Source organism: Myxocyprinus asiaticus, chromosome 49 (assembly GCF_019703515.2).
Source record: "Myxocyprinus asiaticus isolate MX2 ecotype Aquarium Trade chromosome 49, UBuf_Myxa_2, whole genome shotgun sequence".
NCBI lineage: Eukaryota > Metazoa > Chordata > Actinopteri > Cypriniformes > Catostomidae > Myxocyprinus > Myxocyprinus asiaticus.
The window spans coordinates 14,948,287-14,967,959 of NC_059392.1; the positions used below are offsets into that span (position 1 = coordinate 14,948,287).

The window sequence follows — 19,673 nt, forward strand, 5'->3', positions numbered from 1 at the left end:
ATTCCCACGACTGTTCATTCACCTCTGCTGGATCTGATGGCGCATTTCAGCGGCTTCTCCCCCCTCTTCACTGGTGCACTGCAGAGAATGCCCCTGGGTGCTTCGGCAGAAATAAAAGAGTATATTTCTCTAAAAGAGTATATTTTCTAAAAGAGTATATATCTCTAAAAGAGCGGCACACACGGAACGTCTTTTTAAAGACGCGTCTTTTTAAAGATGCCTTTCCTTTGTGTGTTATTCCTGCTTGCGCTCGTTATCTCTCACCTTCTAATGGTCACAATCACTGTCTTTCGTGTCTGGGCACTGCTTACGCGGAGACAGCATTCGTGGATGGATAATTACTCATTGCGAGAACATGTCCATGGCAACGATGCGGTCGCGGCTTACCTTCGTAAGAAAGCAAGCCACCCCAGAGGCTCCCCGCCTCAGTCCTTCTACCCAAGGGTATGAGGCCAGTGCGGCTAGCACTGGGGGCAATTTGGGGACCCCAATGGGACCACCTCCGCCGGGTATCCCCCCACAGACCTCCCATTCCCCAGTACACTCGTCTGCCCCGATCAGGCTTCCGGATGAGTCCGCCGGCTCGTCTCATGGTGAGTTCGACCTCTTATGGAGCCCACGAAGGTGATGAGATCTCAAGCGCAGCATCGGAGAGTGGGCTCATCCAGTCGGACGCGGAAGCCTCAGCTGGGCTCCTCCCTTCGGGTGCGGTCGCCCAGTCACAGGCTGACGCGGAGATGACGACATGCTTTCCCGGGCAGCCGCTCAAAGCCACGCTCCGCCCCGTTCCTTTCTCTCCGGAAGTGCATGAAGAGCTGACAAGGTCATGGGAGGCACTTTTTACTGCCCAGTCCCAATCTTTCAGCTTCCCCACCCTCACTAAGCTGCGAAGCTGCGAAGCAGAAGTCTTTAGCATCCACAGTGGAAGAAAGTGCTAAGCATAATGGGACATTTCGCTGCCAGTGAAAAAGGTTGATACACTCAATAAGCACTTTATTAGGAACACCTGTACATCGACTTATACATGCGATTTTCTAATCAGCCAATCGTGTGGCAGCCGTGCAATGCATTAAATCAAGCATATACGTGTCAGGAGCTTCAGTTAATGTTTACATCAACCATCAGTTTGTTGAAAAAATTTTGATCTCAGTGATTTCATCTGTGGCATGATTATTGGTGCCAGACAGGCTGGTTTGAGTATTTCTGTAACTGCTGATCTCCTGGGATTTTCATGCAGAACAGTCTCTAGAGCAAGGTGTCCCAGTTGGTTTTCCCCAAGGGCCAAATTCTGTCAACAATGCAAAGTCAAGGTTAACGGCCGTCGATGTAATGACAAATTTTTTTGTGCTGCTATTATTGTTGTTGTTGTTGTTGTTGTTGTTGTTGTTTTTATTATTAAAATAGTCACACATAAATATTCATATTTTTTATTAGTTCTTTTTCTCAGTATTAGTAGCCTGTTTTATTAATTCAAACAATTATGAACAGTTTGTTTATATACAGATACACAAAACTACACAACTTTGCCTGCTGGAAAAAAAAAGAAAATAAAAAGAAAAAATTTAATGAACAATCTGGATCTTCATGTCCTCCATGCGAGTTAACTGTTCTTGCTCATCTCCAAACGGGATCTACTCCCTGCACTTTCACTAATTGCAGATTCAATTATTAGACCTGTTAGCATAAATATTGTTATTGCTCTTAAGGTTAATATAACAAAGTATTGCAATCATTTCAATAAAGAAAAGACCGTGAGCCAATATTTTCTTATAAATTATTTTTAATATTAGGCTATGTATCATATTTTTTACTGTATTCTTACTGTGCACTATTCCACGTGTATTTGTATCACATTACCTTGTGTTGAAATTGTTGCAGAGAACTAAAGACATAAGGAGGAAATTTCATAATATTTTCAAGCTTCCAAACATTGCAATACTACTACCATTGCAAAATGTGTTTGCTACTGCCATTGCAAAATGTGTCTTTTAGAATTGAGCCATCTATTGAGCTGATAAATACATAGAAATAGTTTGTAACTAAGGTTACTTAAAACAATTGAGTGTGCTAAACTTCCACAAAAATCTTGTATCTGTTGTCATAAATGAACCTCATTATCTCACACTAAGTAAATGTTTTTTTTAACCATAAAAGCAGAATGTAGTTTACTGGATCTTACAGTGTTGGCTTTTGGTAGACACTAAAACGTTAAACTTAAGGTCTTTGACTTCTTTGTAAATGTTTGTCAACTCGAGTGCATGCTGTCAATAAAGCAAAAATGAGAAAATTTCAAGTTGATTTTTCAGTTCAACATCTTAAAATGATATAATTTGCAATAAAAAATAATATAAAATGGAAGCTTTTTCACAAGTGGAGTTTTGAACCCCACTGTATTTAGATTACTTGATATAATCATGAGAATGAGAGTACACGTTTTAGCAAAAGACTTTTAATTTTTACAGCAAACATAGCTTATTTTACTTCACAGTGGTCCCGAGTATCAGTATGCCACAACCAGAGCAGGCCACTCATTGGTAATCACATATTTTATGGAGCGACTGCACCACCAAGTGGTTCACATGACAAATCCCTAAGTGTTTTAGTCAGATCACATGAAACAGTCCCGAGGTTTGTTCTGAACATTTTAATATGAACATCATTCTAATTGATGATATAAAGATTCAGGTGATTCAGTTGACATTTTGCTTGGTTTATAAAAACAAACAAACAAACAAACAAAAAAATGACATAACGTACAAAGAGAATGAACGTGATCCACCGGCATCATGCTGACAGATGAGGTAGCATAATTAAAATTACACAGTTATGACTGTTTTACTACAAACTTTGAGACTGTATATTATGTTTGACTCTCCAGTGCTGGAACAGGGCTAAAACAAAGTGTGGCTATTGGTCTGGCTTTGTGAGACTGTAGTTTGAAGTAATCACTTTTCTTTGCATGATACATTGACTGCATTTATACGATAGCCTATGTCAGCGTTAGCTAGCTAGCCAGCTTTATCAATAGCTGTTAGCTAAATTTGGTGGATGATGACAGTAGCTGTTTATAAAATAGACTGTACATTATAAGTATGTTGACACAATTCAGTATTGATGCGATTCCATCACAACTGTAATTTTGATATATCGATGCGCTATTGTTTTATATTAATAGAATGTATATATTTTCTGTATAACCAAGTTATGTTACACTAATGAATGGGTCTTTCTGCATTATCTTGAACATTGTCTAGCATTCATTTCATGTGTTATTGTAGTTTACCTGGCTGAATAATTACAGATTAACATTGTTTAAATGTCAGTTACTGTGAATCAGCATACCTGACATTTAGTATAAAGAAAAGATCGTTGAAATTATTTGAAAGTTAAGAAGCAAGGTAGCTTGCAATTCGTCAGCATTAGCAGGCAGGATCAAGTTAGCTAAAATTACACAGATCAATCCTTATGGCACTATATTTCACATGCTTTGCTGTTATGTAAGCTTACCAGTCCAACAAGAAGAACGCCAATTCAGGGTCAGTTTTGATCCCCAAAACCGAACGAAGGTCCCTCCAGGAATCAAATGCCCTGCCAATGTTCACTCTAGTTCCCTGTCTGTCACTCACTTGACGTTGTGTCGATGTAGTGACACTAGGGGTCACTCTTGGGAGCCCGAGACATGTCTGGTCTTTAATAAAAGGCCAACGGAAATTGGCGAGTGGTATTTGCATGCCACTCCACCGGACATACAGGTATAAAAGGAGCTGGTATGCAACCACTCATTCAGATTTTTTCCCACGACTGTTCATTCACCTCTGCTGGATCTGATGGCGCATTTCATCGGCTTCTCCCCCCTCTGCACTGGTGCACTGCAGAGAATACCCCTGGGTGCTTTGGCAGAAATAAAAGAGTATATTTCTCTAAAAGAGTATATATCTCTAAAAGTGCGGCACACATGGAACATCTTTTTAAAGACGTGTCTTTTTAAAGATGACTTTGTGTGTTATTGCTGCTTGCACTCGTTATCTCTCGCCTTCTAACGGTCACGATCACTGTCTTTCGTGTCTGGGCACTGCTCACGCGGAGACAGTGTTCGTGGATGGGTCAGTTACTCATTGTGAGAACATGTCCTTGGCAACGATGCGGTCACGGCTTACCTTCGTAAGAAAGCAAGCCACCCCAGAGGCTCCCGCCTCGGTCCTTTTACCCACGGGTTTGAGGCCAGCGCGGCTAGCACTGGGGGCGATTTGGGGACCCCAATGGGACCGCCTCCGCTGGGTATCCCCCCGCAGACCTCCCATTCCCCAGCACGCTCGTCTGCCCTGATCGGGCTACCGGGTGAGTCCGCCGGCTCGTCTCATGGCGAGTTCGACCTCTTATTCGGAGCCAGTGAAAATGATGAGCTCTCGAGCGCAGCATTGGAGAGCGGGCTCGTCCAGTCGGAAGCCTCAGCTGGGCTCCTCCCTTCGGGGTCGATCACCCAGTCACAGGCTGACGCGGAGATGACGACATGCTTTCCCGGGCAGCCGCGAGCGTCGGTTAGAGTTGATTTCACCGCTCTTCCCTGAACCCTCGCGGCTCGGTGATTGGTTTCTGGGCTCACGGCGCCGCTCAAAGCCACGCCCCGCCCCGTTCCTTTCTTCCCGGAAGTGCATGAAGAGCTGACAAGGTCGCGGGAGGCACTTTTTACTGCCCGGTCCCGATCTTTTCAGCTTCCCCGCTCTCACTACCCTCGATGGTGGGGCGGCCAAGGGTTATTCGGCAATCCCCCGGTGGATAAAGGCGCTCGTGGTGCACCTACGCCCGAAGAGAGCCGCCACCTGGCGCGGGTGCCCAAAGCCCCCGTCCAAGACCTGTAGGTTTACGTTGTCTCTGACGGCCAAGGCCTACGGTGCCGCTGGACAAGCCGCCTCCGCCCTGCACGCCATGGCTCTCCTGCAAGTCCGCCTAGGCGCTAAAGGAACTGCACGAGGGTAGTTCCGCCCTGGGATTGATGCAGGAACTGCGCTCGGCGACTGACCTCACCCTCCTGGTGACGAAAGTCACGGCGCGGTCTCTCGGGCGGACGATGGCCACACTAGTGGTCCAGGAGCGCCACCTGTGGCTCAACCTAGTCAAGACACGGTTCCTTGCTGCCCCCATTTCCCAGGCGGGCCTGTTCGGCGACACTGTTGAGGACTTTGCCCAGCAGTTCTCGACGGTAAAGCAGCAGACAGAAGCAATCCGGCATATCCTGCCCCGGCGCGGCTCAAGACCCCGCATCCCGTCTGCTCGTCGCCAAGGGTGTCCCCCTGCGGTGACTGCACCGGCTCCGCCGCAGCCTGCCCCTACGGCCCGGCCCCGGCGTGGAGCCCACCGCAGGAAGCAGACGCTACCCGTCTCACAGCCGGCACCGAAGAACCCACGGATGTCTTCGAAGCGCCTCTGAGACGGGCAACCCAGGGACGAGGGAACCCACTCATGTGGAGCTGGTAGAAAGACCACTCCATCCCCCGGTGGAGGGCCAGGTGGAAAATCTTTTGTTGCCTTTTTGTTTGATTTCGTCGCACGCCCAAGTGGCTGCGGTACCCAACAGTTCAGCAAAAGAGCGGCTTCCTTCCTCCCTGGGTCACATACCCGGTGTGTACGGTCGTCACCACGACTACTGTCCACGGGCTTTATCTTGCAGGATTGGCGCTCCAGCGGTGCCCTTTCCTCCCCTGAACGCCCAGCTGTGGCACAAATCCACCCCCGATGTGACGGCCTCCACGGGTCGTGAGGACAGGCCTCTTCCTCCCCCGTCCCAGGCTGTTCCGGGGGTGGTCACAAGGAGCCAGGTAAGTGCTTCAATGTCCCTAGACTCAGCACGGCCACGACGTGCTGTGGCACCTCGCGCTCCACCCCGCCGCGAGGCCCCACCTGCCGGTACATCCGACGACGTTGTCCCCTTGGTCCCCCTCGCACGGAATTTGGACGCATGGCTTGCACTTCCCAATCCATTGCGGTGGTTGATCTGGACCGTCCGACTCGGCTACGTGATTCAGTTCGCCAGGCGCCCGCCCAGGTTCAGCGGTATTCACTTCACCTTCATCAAGGGCGAAAACGCTGTTACCCTGTGCGCGAAAATCGCTACCCTCCTACGGAATGGCGCGATAGAACCTGTCCCTCCAGCCGAGATGAAGAAAGGGTGTTACAGCCCCTACTTCATCGTACCAAAGAAAGGCGGTGGGTTGCGGCCAATCTTGGACCTGCGAGTACTGAACCGGGCTTTACACAGACTCCCGTTCAAGATGCCGACGCAAAGATGCATTTTAGCGAGCGTCCGGCATCAAGATTGGTTCGCGGCGGTAGACCTGAAGGATGCGTACTTTCACGTCTCGATCCTTCCTCGACACAGACCCTTCCTGCGGTTCGCGTTCGAGGGTCGGGCGTATCAGTACAAAGTCCTCCCTTTCGCCTGTCCCTGTCTCCTTGCATCTTTACAAAGATTGCAGAGGCTGCCCTTGCCCCGTTAAGGGAGGTGGGCATTCGCATTCTCAACTATCTCGACGACTGGCTAATCTTAGCTCGAGACGTGTTATGCGCACACAGGGACCTGGTGCTCTCGCACCTCAGCCGACTAGGGCTTCGGGTCGACTGGGAAAAGAGCAAGCTCCTCCCGGTTCAGAGCATCTCTTTTCTCGGTTTGGAGTTGGACTCAGTCTCCCTGACGGCGCACCTTACGAATGAGCGCGCCCAGTCGGTGTTTGCAATGGGCACGCAGCCACCGGCCTCTGGACGGGTCCGCGGCTGCGTTGGCACATCAACTGCCTCGAGTTACTGGCAATTCTGCTGGCCCTGCGGAGGTTCCGGCCGTTGATCCAGGGCAAGCACATGCTAGTTCACACAGACAGCACGGCAGCGGTAGCATATGTCAACCGCCAAGGCGGTCTGCGCTCCCGCTGTATGTCACAACTCGCCCGCCGTCTCCTCCTCCGGAGTCAGCAGCACCTCAAGTCGCTGCGAGCCACTCATATCCTGTGCAACCTCAACACTACAGCGGACACGCTGTCACGGCAGGTTTCCCACAGGGGAGAGTGGAGACTCCACTCCCAGGTGGTCCAGCTGATTTGGAGTCGATTCGGTCAGGCACAGGTGGACCTGTTCGCCTCCCAAGAATCCTCCCACTGCCCGCTCTGGTACGCCCACACCGAGGCTCCCCTCGGCATAGGCGTGCTGGCACACAGTTGGCCCCCTGGCATTCGCAAATACGCGTTTCCCCCAGTGAGCCTACTTGCACAGATTCTGTGCAAGGTCAGGGAGGATGAGGAGCAGGTCATCCTGGCAGCACCCTACTGGCCTACCCAGACATGGTTCTCGGACCTCACGCTCCTCGTGACAGCTCCCCCCTGGCAAATTCCCCTGAGGAAGGACCTTCTTTCTCAGGGATGGGGCACCCTCTGGCACCCACGCCCAGACCTCTGGAATCACCATGTCTGGTCCCTGGACGGGACGCGGAAGACCTAGGTGGCCTACCACCCGCGGTGGTAGACACGATCACTCAGGCTAGGGCCCCCTCTACGAGGCGCCTGTATGCCTTGAAGTGGCGTCTGTTCGCTAAGTGGTGTTCTTCTCGACACGAAGACCCCCAGAGATGCGCAGTCAGATCAGTGCTTTCTTTCCAGCAAGAGAGATTGGAAGGGAGGCTGTCCCCTTCCACCTTGAAGGTGTATGTTGCTGCCATAGCAGCACACCATGACGCAGTCGACGGTAAGTCCTCAGGGAAGCATGATCTGATCATCAGGTTCCTAAGAGGCGCCAGGAGGCTGAATCCCTCCAGGCTGCGCCTCGTTCCCTCATCGGACCTCTGTAGTTTTTCAGGGTCTACAGAGAGCCCCCTTTGAGCTTTGCAGTCAGCCGAGCTTAAGGCACTCTCCTTGAAGACTGCCCTCCTGACTGTGCTCACCTCCATCAAGAGGGTAGGTGAACTGCAAGCATTCTCTGTCAGCGAAATGTGTCTGGAGTTCGGTCCGGGCTATTCTCACGTGATCCTGAGACCCCGACTGGGCTATGTGCCCAAGATTCCCACCACTCCTTTTAGGGACCAGGTGGTGAACCTGCAAGCGCTGCCCCAGGAGGAGGCGGACCCATCCCTGTCGTTGCTGTGTCCGGTGCATACTTTACGCATCTATTTGGATCGCACACAGAGCTTTAGGATCTCTGAGCAGCTCTTTGTCTGCTTTGGTGCACAGCGGAAAGGAAGCGCTGTCTCCAAGCAGAGGATCGCCCACTGGCTCATTGATGCCATAACTATGGCATATCTCGCCCAAAACATGCCGCCCACATTAGGGCTACGAGCCCATTCTACCCGTGGTGTAGCGGCTTCTTGAGCCCTGGCCAGAGATGCCTCTCTAACAGACATTTGCAGAGCAGCAGGCTGGGCAACACCCAACACCTTTGCAAGGTTCTACAACCTCCGGGTGGAACCGGTTTCGTCCCAGGTAGTGGCATGCAACACAAGCGAATAAGCACGGGATAGCCGGCCGGGTGTATCGCTTGCACATAGCGCCTTCCACCTCCTTTTGAGCTGAAGACGTGCGCTGTTAATTCCCAGTAGTGTTCACAAGAGTTGTTCCCTGGTTGACTTCCTCCGAGCCCTGTGGCAGTCGAGTTTTCGGAGAGACTCGCTGCCGGCCCAGTACATGCGCTAAGAGCCCGGTTCTGGGGTAGGTGCTCCGCATGTGGCGGTTCCCTGTAAGGCTAACCCCATGCGATCTATATCTTCCGCTAATTCATTCCCTGCTGGCAAACTGCGTCTTTCTTGGGCAGAGCCCCTCTGCCCCAGTCTCCATGTTGTAGTACCTCCTCCCCCATTGGGCAGGATCTACCTTGAAGGCTCTCCACATGGTTGGAAAGACCATGTGATGTATTCTTCCACTTAAATATCCCCCCCTCTCTTGGGGCGAGGTGTGGTCTCCCCGTGTCCTCCCCTTGTCATTGGCCTTTTATCAAAGACCAGAGGTGTCTCGGGCTCCCAAGAGTGACCCCTAGTGTCACTACATCGACACCAACGTCTCGTTCCCTCCATCAGGGAACGGAGGTTACACCAGTAACCATGACGTTTTACCTATGCATTGTTCACTTTCCAAACCACCTCCAAGATATTCTTGATCTTGTTCTGAATCCACAGATTACAAATATAATACTGAAAGATAAAATATAACCCATGCATTTGTTTATAAAAAGTTCAATTTGTGTGAACTATTGTGCTAATCAAATAACTGCAATTTACATAAACAGATCTGTGAACAAACATGGAGGTGTCTGGCAGTTGCCTGAGCATCTTATCTGATGGCGGCTTGGCACATGTTTGTGTTGGTCCACCATGATCCAATCAAAATGGAGCCACATTTTCTTGCCTTAAAAGTTAAGTAGGGGCCATGCAATAAACAGGCTTTTGGAATGCCATTTTGTCCGACTGTTCACCACATTTGAAACATATTAAAAACACTTTACTTTAGACTCGGTGAGACATATTGTCTAAGAGCTATATGGCAGCTTTATATGCCACAAGGTCTAGGGTTTCTAACCAAATCCAGCCTTAAAGAAAAAGATCACATCAAAAGAAAAATTCATTCATTATTTTCTAATCCTCATGTCTTTTCATATGTGTCCTGTTATTTTATTTGTTTATTTATTTTGGACCAATAAACAAATGTTTTTTCCTTTTTAAAGCAGTTTTTATACAGTCTTGCCATACTACGACAGTTCATAGTTACCAATGACATAGCTGTCTCAGATGATGCACTATACACTGACACACTTACTGTACACTTAGGGTTGCCAACTGTCCCATATTAGCCAGGACATCCTATTTGTTGAAGAGGTCCCGTACAGGATGCCTATTGTCCTGTATTTAAGTGGCAGACATTTTCATAGATAACATTTTATTTAGGTTCTGCATACTAAGTTTATCACTGATTCGAGAGTGATTGTATGATATAAATAAAATGTGAGGAACATGTTGAAAGAAAAGGCACACCAAACACAGTCTAATCATTAGAATGTTTTTATTACAAATGCTGCTGAAGCAATGTTGACAGCTGTTTTTTTGAGAGATAATATAAAATCATGCAATTGTAACAAGTTTATATATGAATATGAAGACCCACAAGGATATGTACACAATCTTGTTTGAGTGTGTCTGTCTGGGTTTGCTTCTGTAGTTACTGTATGTGTCTGTTCATCTTCATGCTCAGGATACATCAGAAGGATCTAAATAAATAAATTTATATAAAAATAAATACATGCAAATACACTCATTTGTGCACAGACACACAATTACCCACACATGCACACATGCTGTCTTTACAATCTTACAAAATGTAGCACTATCAGAGTTTTGAAATTATATGTTAAAATATAGTTTGGTTACATTACCTCAGTTACCAGTCCAGTTTAATTTTAATTTTCTGTATCACCTGTCGAAACAAAATGGATAGAGCTATTAGCTGAACTACTTCCCCTCATTAAGCCAAAATACTGAATCAGAAATCAGCATAAGGGGAGTACTATCCTGGAGTTGCAAAAATAGTGAACATTTGCGATCGTCTGTGTTCCGCAACTGCTATCGTTTCCTTGAATAAAGTATAACGTGCGAATAAAGTATAACGTGCGAGGAAGGCCAGCCGGTGGAGTTTCTGGTGCCCCCCTAGAGTAAGATGGTGCCCCCTAGGGAGTTGGTGCCCTACGCAGACTGCGTAATATACGTATAAGGATTGGCGGTACTAACTACATGAATACGAGTTGAATTCCATGGACGCACAGGAGGCAATATTTCTGACTAGGAATCTATGGGCCCTGTCCCAAATGCCACACTGTGGTGACATAATGTCGGGCAGTGGCCATAAGACACATGGATTGTGCATAGTATCACCCTTCTGAAACCTAAAACGTTAGGTTTTTTGCTACCGAATGTTCTCTGACCTCGGCCCCATTCTGCTAAGTTACCAACAAGTGTTATCTCGCATCAGACATTTTTGCATCATTACAAATTTGTTTACATTCTCTTTTGGCATGATCTATTCACATGAGTTCACAGGTGACCATATGTTCAAAAACACTTTCTGCTTCGGCCACTGGGGGCAGTGCTTTGAATTTCAGTAAACAAAGACAGAGTTCAGCTCAAGAAAGGCCAACTAAATGTTTCAGATTTCACTGAGATGATTCAGATTTTTTTCCTGCCTGAAAGCCTGAATGTACACATTTAGCTATTTACAAGTGACCTCTGCACTTCCCAACTTTTCAAAAGCACCAACTGAAAAGAGACAAACAGTTATACTCACAACTTTTGTCAATTTGTAAATTCCCATTAGAACATGCCACATCCAAATGTTCTGATCTCACTCCACCCCCAGTATTCCATCCAGATGTGCAGTTAAGTCTATACTTCCCACCATGCTTTACATAGACCTTTTGCTGGGGGGGTTGTAGATTGTACATCTCAACAATCTTATTAATTTCACAAGGTTCTATGATAGAGACAGCATCCAATTATGAAACATGACAGTGCATACACCACATTACAAAGCTCAAGAAAGTGATTTGGAAAAATACGACTCACTCAGACATTTTGGAGTGGTCTCCCATTTCTTATTCTGACACTTGTAATATTCCTGTTGCTTGTCTAGAACATAGTAAGGTTGGCAAGTGTAATAAACTTCTGTAATGACTTCACCTTCCTTTCTATGTACATCATAATCTCCATGTTCAAGGTAAGGTGGTGGTGGACAGATTTTACCTAAACAAATATAGTAATAAAGTAACAGACACATTTATTTATCTTTTTACAGAAAATCTCGCTTACCTCACCATCATATGCACGTGGTTGAAAATTTTTACTTAAAAGATCTGATAATAATTGAGTACTGTCTCCCTCTTTTCAGGGTTTGTGCAATTATAAAGGAATTTGTTTGGGAAATAAACAAAGTTATGATATAAAATGAAGAAATATTTAAGATTGTAATTACATTGTTACATTCCACACTCATAATTCACTATTAGAGAGATTTTGTGGGGACTCACTTTTGCAGTCAAATGTTCCATTCCATTTTCCATTTTGACAAATCAAAGATCCTTCTGATGTTTCATTGTATGGACTATTGCACTCATATCTCAATATATCAAAATTGTTGTACTCATTTTTGTTGTTTAACAATTTCACAAACCGCAAGTTCTTTGTTGGTTTGGAACACTGAACTGTTCCTAGAGGAACAATTAAATGAAAAATATCACATGAAAATTAGGTCGATGCAAAATGTTCATGGTAGTTCAGATGATAATAAATGAATAAACAAATTTTTATTGAATTTAGACTGCACCCAATGGTTTGTTAATATAAAGATGCAGGACAGAGAGACAGACAGAGAGAAGTGTATATAAATAGAATAGTATTTAAATACTCAGAGTAATCCTAAAACATCTGTCATTAGTGTGATATATCTTCACCTCTACAATGTGGATATGGGTAATCCCACCTCCCATCTGACTGGCATTCAATTGCACGGTGGCCATACATCTTTATGTTCCCATCAGTGCATCGGAAAACTAAGATATGTCCAGATTGATAAGGTGGAGTTTTGCCTGGATATCCAAATAAAATGTCAACATTTATGAGTTCTTGCTCCGGACAGGTACCCTCTGTCAATAAAAAGAGAAAATGTCTGTAATACAGTGTATTTTAAACTTTGTTCATAGTTTTTTCCTGTTGTACTTTGTACTATATTAAATGATCAAGCTTGAAGAGATTTTTCTGCCTCTTTCTCAACAATTGAGAAAAAAAGATGTTTTACATTACATGGTGCGGATTGACTTATGGGGGCCGACATTCTGAGATCACATCACTGAGCAGTCATCCCATTGATGTTAGTCCAGGACAACTGCCATATCGGCCAGTGCAACATAAACATATTCAGCCTGGTCTCATGAACATAATGTGACTGTGGCAGAATTTTTGCAATATGAAATTATGTACCTTATTACACATTTGGCTGCAGTTTCTGAGTGAAATGTCTAGCAGGGTGCACCAAAAGCAAGTGAAATGGTGTTGTAATCAGATGAGGTTTTTAAGGTGAATATTAGATGAAGGGTTTTTTGTCGTTGTGGATTTTATCACCTTTTGTCCCCAATTTTGGCATGCCCAATTCCCAATGCGCTCTAATTTTTTGTGGTGGCGCAGTGACTCGCTTCAATCCTGCTGGCGGAGGACAAATCTCAGTTGCATCCGCTTCTGAGACAGCCCGCACATCTTATCACTTGGCTTGCTGAGCGTGTTACCATGGAGACCTAGCGCATGTGGAGGCTCACGCTATTCACCATGGCATCCACGCACAACTCACCAAGTGCCCCACCAAGAGTGAGAACCACCTTATAGTGACCATGAGGAAGTTAACCCACATGACTCCACCCACCCTAGCAACCGGACTTGTTGGTTGGTTTGGAAGCCTGGCTGGAGTCACTCAGCACACCCTGGATTCGAACTCGCAATTCCAGGGGTGGTAGTCAGCATCTTTGCTTGCTGAGTTACACAGGCCCCCCTTAGAAAGAGGTTTTAATGAGCAAAATGTACCTCTCTAACCTAAACTTTTAACCTAAACCTAACCAACCTAAACCTAACCAACCTTAACCAATGCCTACACCTAACCGATAGTATCCAAAAACAAAATGAGAAATGATAAGCACATTTTCGGAAGTAACCACGTCATCTGGTGTCACTTCTATGACACTCTCGTTTCATGTGTCAGCGTGCATCTTTGGTTTTGAACCGCGGTATTACAAGTCCAACACTATGAGGTGTTAATCATTATTTTTGTGAAATTGAATAAAACGTACAGTTGTTGTAGTGCCTCTTGTGTTAATTTCACAAGGAAACTGAGACAAAATGTAGAATTTGGCACGTAAAAGTCAGCTTGCAAAAATGTAGTTATAGTAACGTTCATTCTATGAGACCAGGTTGAAAATATTACTAAGTGCACCATAAAAGTATCTATAAGGTGTTTCAGTGATTCAATAAAATTGTCAACAAAATACTTGCTGGTGCAGTGATGTATGCCTAACCATTGGCCACTGGAATCACAGGTGATTTGTACAAGCTGCTCTGGTTTAAATCCAGGAAGACAATGAAATAATAATCTTGAAGAAATTGTGTAGTACTGTTTCTGGATTCCCACAATCTGTGCATTTGGGATTTTTGGTGCTTCACATGTAATTTCTGGAAAACAAACATCCATCACACTAATTAACTGCAGAATTCATATTTAAGCAAAATCACACTGGTGCTGTTGTTCTGAATATTAGCACATCTGTGATTCTTTCATTGGCACAAGGCCGCAAGTATATTTGGAACAACGCAATTATGAATGTGATATTGCTTTTATACAACTTTTTCATAATCATAATTAAAAGTTTTATAGTTAGTTATTTATGATTAACAGTGTTAATATTACTAAGTGAATATTAGAGAGTAACATTTCAGACAAAAATTGACTGAGATTGTGTAAGTTTTCTGTGCCAACATTTAGTTCCAAAAGAAACCAAATCATTAAGCTTTGTGTGTCACCAAGCAATGTATGGACTGAAAGCTGGTTTGGACAGCATATGTAAGGGGAGTGGAGAGATAACATGATTACACAGGAAATCGGTTAGTTAAGATTGTTTTACCACCCAGTGTGCTGAATTCTGAACAAAACGCTGGGTCCCACTTTATATTATGTGTCTTAAACTACTATGTACTAACATTAAATTAGAGCTGTCAAAATTAACGCATTAACGCATGCAATTAATAAAAAAAGTTGAACGTGTTAATTTTTCTTAATTTCAATTAACTCATTTAATTGCAATAATTTCTTAATCATTAACTCATTATAAAGCATAAACCAGCAAAAACACTGGTGGGAAAAGGGCGGAAAATTTGCGATGTGTCCACTGGGACTCATTACACTGACAGACACACCACAACAGCGATGGGAAAGGACCTCTTAACACTATGGCTGTGTCTCGTTTCGAAGGCTGCGTGCTAGGTAGGATGCGTCCTTTGAAGGCTGCGGTATACCGAGTGTCCTCCTTTAAAAAAAATCTTGTTTAAACGAGACGGCCTTCGTAGGACAAATGGAAACAGAATGTAACATGGTTGCTATGACAGCACGCCACTCTTTAACAAGCGCGAACGCTTCGAGTGAGAAGGTAACAAAATCCCTTTAGAAGGGAATGTATGAGGTAAATTTTAGGAGAGTTATAAAGATGTAAAGAGAAAAGAAAATACATTTTACAGGTGTAATTTTAGTCTAATACTTTATTTAAATTATATATTAATATAATGATACATATTATATACTCTGCACCCATCTACTGAGGTACTTCAACTTGGGAATTAATATTACTTGCGTTTGAACGTCATATTTACAGGCAAATTGGCATACATTTTTTTAGACATTTCCGTTGAAGCAAAGAATTGTGGGTTGTGAGTGCCCACGAAGGATACACCTCATGCATCCTCCGAATTCCCATGAAAGAAGGTTGCATTCGAAGGATACATTCGAAGTGTCCTACTCACTTTTCTGAAACGAGACAGCCTCAATGTATGCAGCCGAGATATGCGACCTCTGGAGGACGCAGCCTTCCAAATAAGACACAGCCTATTTGTATGTACAAAACAAGCCCAGATGGGACTTGTAACAGAAATGCAGAATGAGACGTTGTCTGCGGTTTTGTATGTGGAGTTTAAAGCCATGGTTGACATTGACATGCTCACACGAATCATGAACTCGGCTCACGATTGCTGTAGCAAAGCCACAGTCTTCCAGGTGATTAATATTGTGGAGGATGAAAGTTTAAGAGATTTAATGCCCATTGCAATGAATATGCAAACTATGAGGGGACTAGTTCTTTCAATTAGTCAATCTCCCACATAGACTTTGTGAAACATTTTATGTTACTTCAAATGGTCCTATTTTAGAGCATTTCTATTTTTATACGGTGGAAGGCTTTGTTCGGAAAATGTTAATAAAGCATTATATTGTTACATATTGTTTTGTTTTCTTTCCTAAGATGGAAATAAATGCATTTTGACAGGAAAAGAAGTGTGTTTATATAGTGTAAAATGGTATGTTTAGGAGTAGGGGTTAAGGTTTAGGGTAAGGATTGAGGTAGGTTTAGGGGTAAGGTTAACAGTGTACTTACAGATGTAATTAAATGCAGGTACTTTAAATGTAATTACAATTCAACAACACTGACATAATAAGTAAATTGTATCAAATACGTAAGTACATAGTAGTTAAAGACTCCTAATATAGGGTCCAAACGCTGTTTTGTTCTTAGTACTCTAATGGTTAGGGTTCGGGTTAGGAATTTATTAATGTATTTATTTATCTGACGTTGCCAAGAATCGGACGAGCTGTGCCTTTCACGTCACATCCATTCAAAGAAGTGAAAGAATGCAGTTTTGCTTGCAGTACTGGTGCACAACTGTAGTTCCAGCTTCAAAAGACATTCGAAAAGCAAAAAACAATTTTACCAGAAAAAAAGTCACCCTCCTGTTGCCGATTTTACCATTCTGTAATCACGCGGCTCCAGCTCCACATTAAAACAACATGCTCCCCATCCACTCCACTCCACACCACTAACACTAACACAGACAAGCATAGTATTGTTTATCTAAATATCAGCAGTCTTGGAATGCTGCTTGGCTAGTTAGATTAGATGGCCTCAGTGGCACAGATTAGGATAGTCAAAAGCAGGACATACCAGCACACAGTGGATCTGGTTTCCAGCCGTTCCGTGTACATGTGGCCATCTGCTCCCTTTGACGATATCCAGACATACAATGGTACTTTTTTTGTACTCCCAATTTCAAGTTTCCTTGGAAGTAAAAGTTTGGGATATGCACATGCTTGTCAAGTGGGACTTCACATGTAATCTCTGAAACAAGATTCACATTCTTTTAATAATATACTGTAGAATGAGTCCGACCGCAATCCAGAAGTGTTAAAAACTTACCTTCACAAGTAGGCCTGTAATCCCAGTTCCCATTCTTTTGACATGTAAACAAATATGTTGTTTCCTTTTTGTAAAAGAGTCTGTAACTTTCAGAGCAAGTAATTTCCACGCTTTCTCCAACTTTGAAAATAGTTTTTCCCTTTGGTTTGATTAGTTTTATTTCATGTCCGGTTGACTCAAGCTGACAAGTTTTTTCTGTTCAAGGCATATATGCAAAACTAAGTTAAGAAAAGATCAAGCATTTAAAAAATACCCTGAAACTGGGAATGAACAATTCCAGCAAATATCAAATTTTAAAACATCCTAGTAATACAATACTTTGATCAGAGTGCACATGTATTTTGAGGAGAATGCATATATTGTGATACCACAGACATCTTCACTGTATGGACAGAAGGACTTCAATATTTCAAGCATTTCCACTATGAATTCTTTGATATCTAACTCTGGTGCATTGCCACCACACTCTGGGTTCAGTCCCCAGCCATATTTATTGCATCTTGGGCTTCTCAGTATGGGCTTTGTCCTTCATCACATCTGAAGCTAAATGTGCCAGCTGTATGGTATTCTTTCTGGTACTCTTTTGCCTTGAAGTCCAAGATGAGAGATACAATGACAGTAAAGAAAACCAAGTGACTTTCAAGAAAGCCTACCCTCACAGATAGGGAAAAAATTATCTGACCCTTGGTTTCTGCGGTGACGCTGATTTATCCTGCCTGTCATTTCATAACTGTGAGCACGAAGTATTTAAACTTTTTGAAGTGCAAGGATTGTCTAACCTAAGAGGACAGAACAAATATTATAGAAAAAAAAAAACATAAAAAACAAAAAACAACATATTGTCACGTAAACTGCATTTACCCTGTGTTGCAAGCATTCTCCACTATTGCTCCATAAACAAACGTTGTCCTCTGTATTAGTTTAAAATCACCATTTGGTGTATCCCCTGGGTGACCACATATTTTCTCTGCAGAAATTAAATGAGTTTCACTCTTCATGATGCAATGTTAGTTCAACAAATGTTGAGATCATCACCAAAAATGGTGCGATCATCCTAATGACAATTGTCTTACTTGAGCAGCGTCGTAAAAAGGTTTCCCTCCCATTTCCCATTGACACACTTCAGTCTGTACATGCCACTATAGCCTGTTTTGCAGTTAACTTTCACCATTTCATTATAAGTGTAAGAATATTTCTCCAATTGTTCTATGTTTTCATGTTTAATGTCCTTTCGAAAACATTCTGAGAATCACAAGCAATGCATACACAAAGACATAGCATTCTAATGTTTGTTGAGGGCTGAAGTTCATGCATTAGTCAATACTCTAAAACTACATAAGGGATTTTAAAAGTTTTAGAAGTGCATGATGCATTGTAAGTCGATGAAATATGAAAAGACATTCATATTAATAAAATAGCAATAAATTAAATAATACACACATAAGAAGATTTACTAATGAGATGTAAACTTACCTTGACCTCGCACAATTGTAAAGGAAAAAACAAAAAAGGCAAAGCTGAGGATTTTTATAGTAACTCTCATTTTTGAGCATTAAGGTGCACTTCACAAATGATTGTAGCTTTTGTTTTCTGGTTTTTGTGTATGAAATTTTGCCTACATGTGGGGGGAACAAAAAGTGAATAATTTACCAAAGTAAAAAAAAAAAAAGGTCTCCGTTATCGAACTTCTCCATGCACAAAGGTTATATCCAATAAAAAAATTAAATAATCTTATCCAGTGTTGAAATTCACACGTGTCATTTGGCCATACCTCAAGACCCCTAAAAAGTGCAATCACTGTGTTGACAAATGTGCTAGATCGCCCTTCTTATGTTACTCTGAATAAATTTGTTAAACCGATTGCATCACCAGCTGGTACTGGAAACTCACGCCCTTTACCACAAAAATATAAAAAGGGTACAAACAACCCACATAATTGGAGGCGAGTCAATATTTACACCACTCTTTGGGCACATTTCAAATGGTATTTTTTGTGCACTTGAAGGGCACTGTGGATGTGTAAAGGGGGCACTACACTCGACTCATCCAAATGAAAATGAGCACGAAGGGTCCTTCTGCAAGGCTGTTAGCAAAGGGTACATGCGATGGTCACTTCAAGGAAGTAATTTTAATGTTTAGGATCCAGGGCAGCATCATACCTGAGATAATTTATTTGATCTTCACACAAATTAATCAAATGCTTCAGAAGACTTCAAATGAAGTGCATGAGTCGTATTGCTAACTTTTATTGTGGTTTTATGGTGTTATTTGTCTTTCTTGGAGCATGAAATACCAGAGTCACTATTCACTTCCATTATATGGCAAAAATATAAAAAATTAAAAAACAGTATAGACTTTTTAAAATGTCTCCTTTTATGTTCCATGAAAAAAAAAAAAAAAAGAAAAAGAAAAAAAGAAAGTCATTCGGGTTCAGAATCGAACATGATGTTTTTGTACGTTAAAGCATATTATGAGGTTGTCATTTGAGTTTTTTATTAGGCACCAAGTATTGGGTTTATGGAAAAGAAGACAAAACACTCATTAGTAGCTAATGAGAATGCTACAATTTGTACAGCATTCAATCAAACCATCTTATTTCCCATCACAATGGTCCAGAGGATCAGTATGCCAAGCTGAATAGCAACCAGACATTCATGGAAAAC

General features: G+C 43.3%; 1 protein-coding gene across 1 annotated transcript; it reads right to left on the minus strand.

The window, feature by feature from the left end:
- Window positions 1-10,011: 10,011 nt before the first annotated feature.
- cfhl3 (complement factor H like 3) lies at window positions 10,012-18,196 on the minus strand. Its single transcript, XM_051693363.1, is given in 13 exon segments — window positions 10,012-10,233; window positions 10,399-10,439; window positions 11,304-11,489; window positions 11,582-11,758; window positions 12,043-12,222; window positions 12,466-12,657; window positions 14,051-14,227; window positions 16,759-16,932; window positions 17,011-17,205; window positions 17,764-17,789; window positions 17,872-17,977; window positions 18,084-18,108; window positions 18,110-18,196. Coding segments are annotated over 12 exon segments (1,527 nt in total). The 5' UTR covers window positions 18,182-18,196; the 3' UTR covers window positions 10,012-10,233; window positions 10,399-10,422.
- Window positions 18,197-19,673: the final 1,477 nt, after the last annotated feature.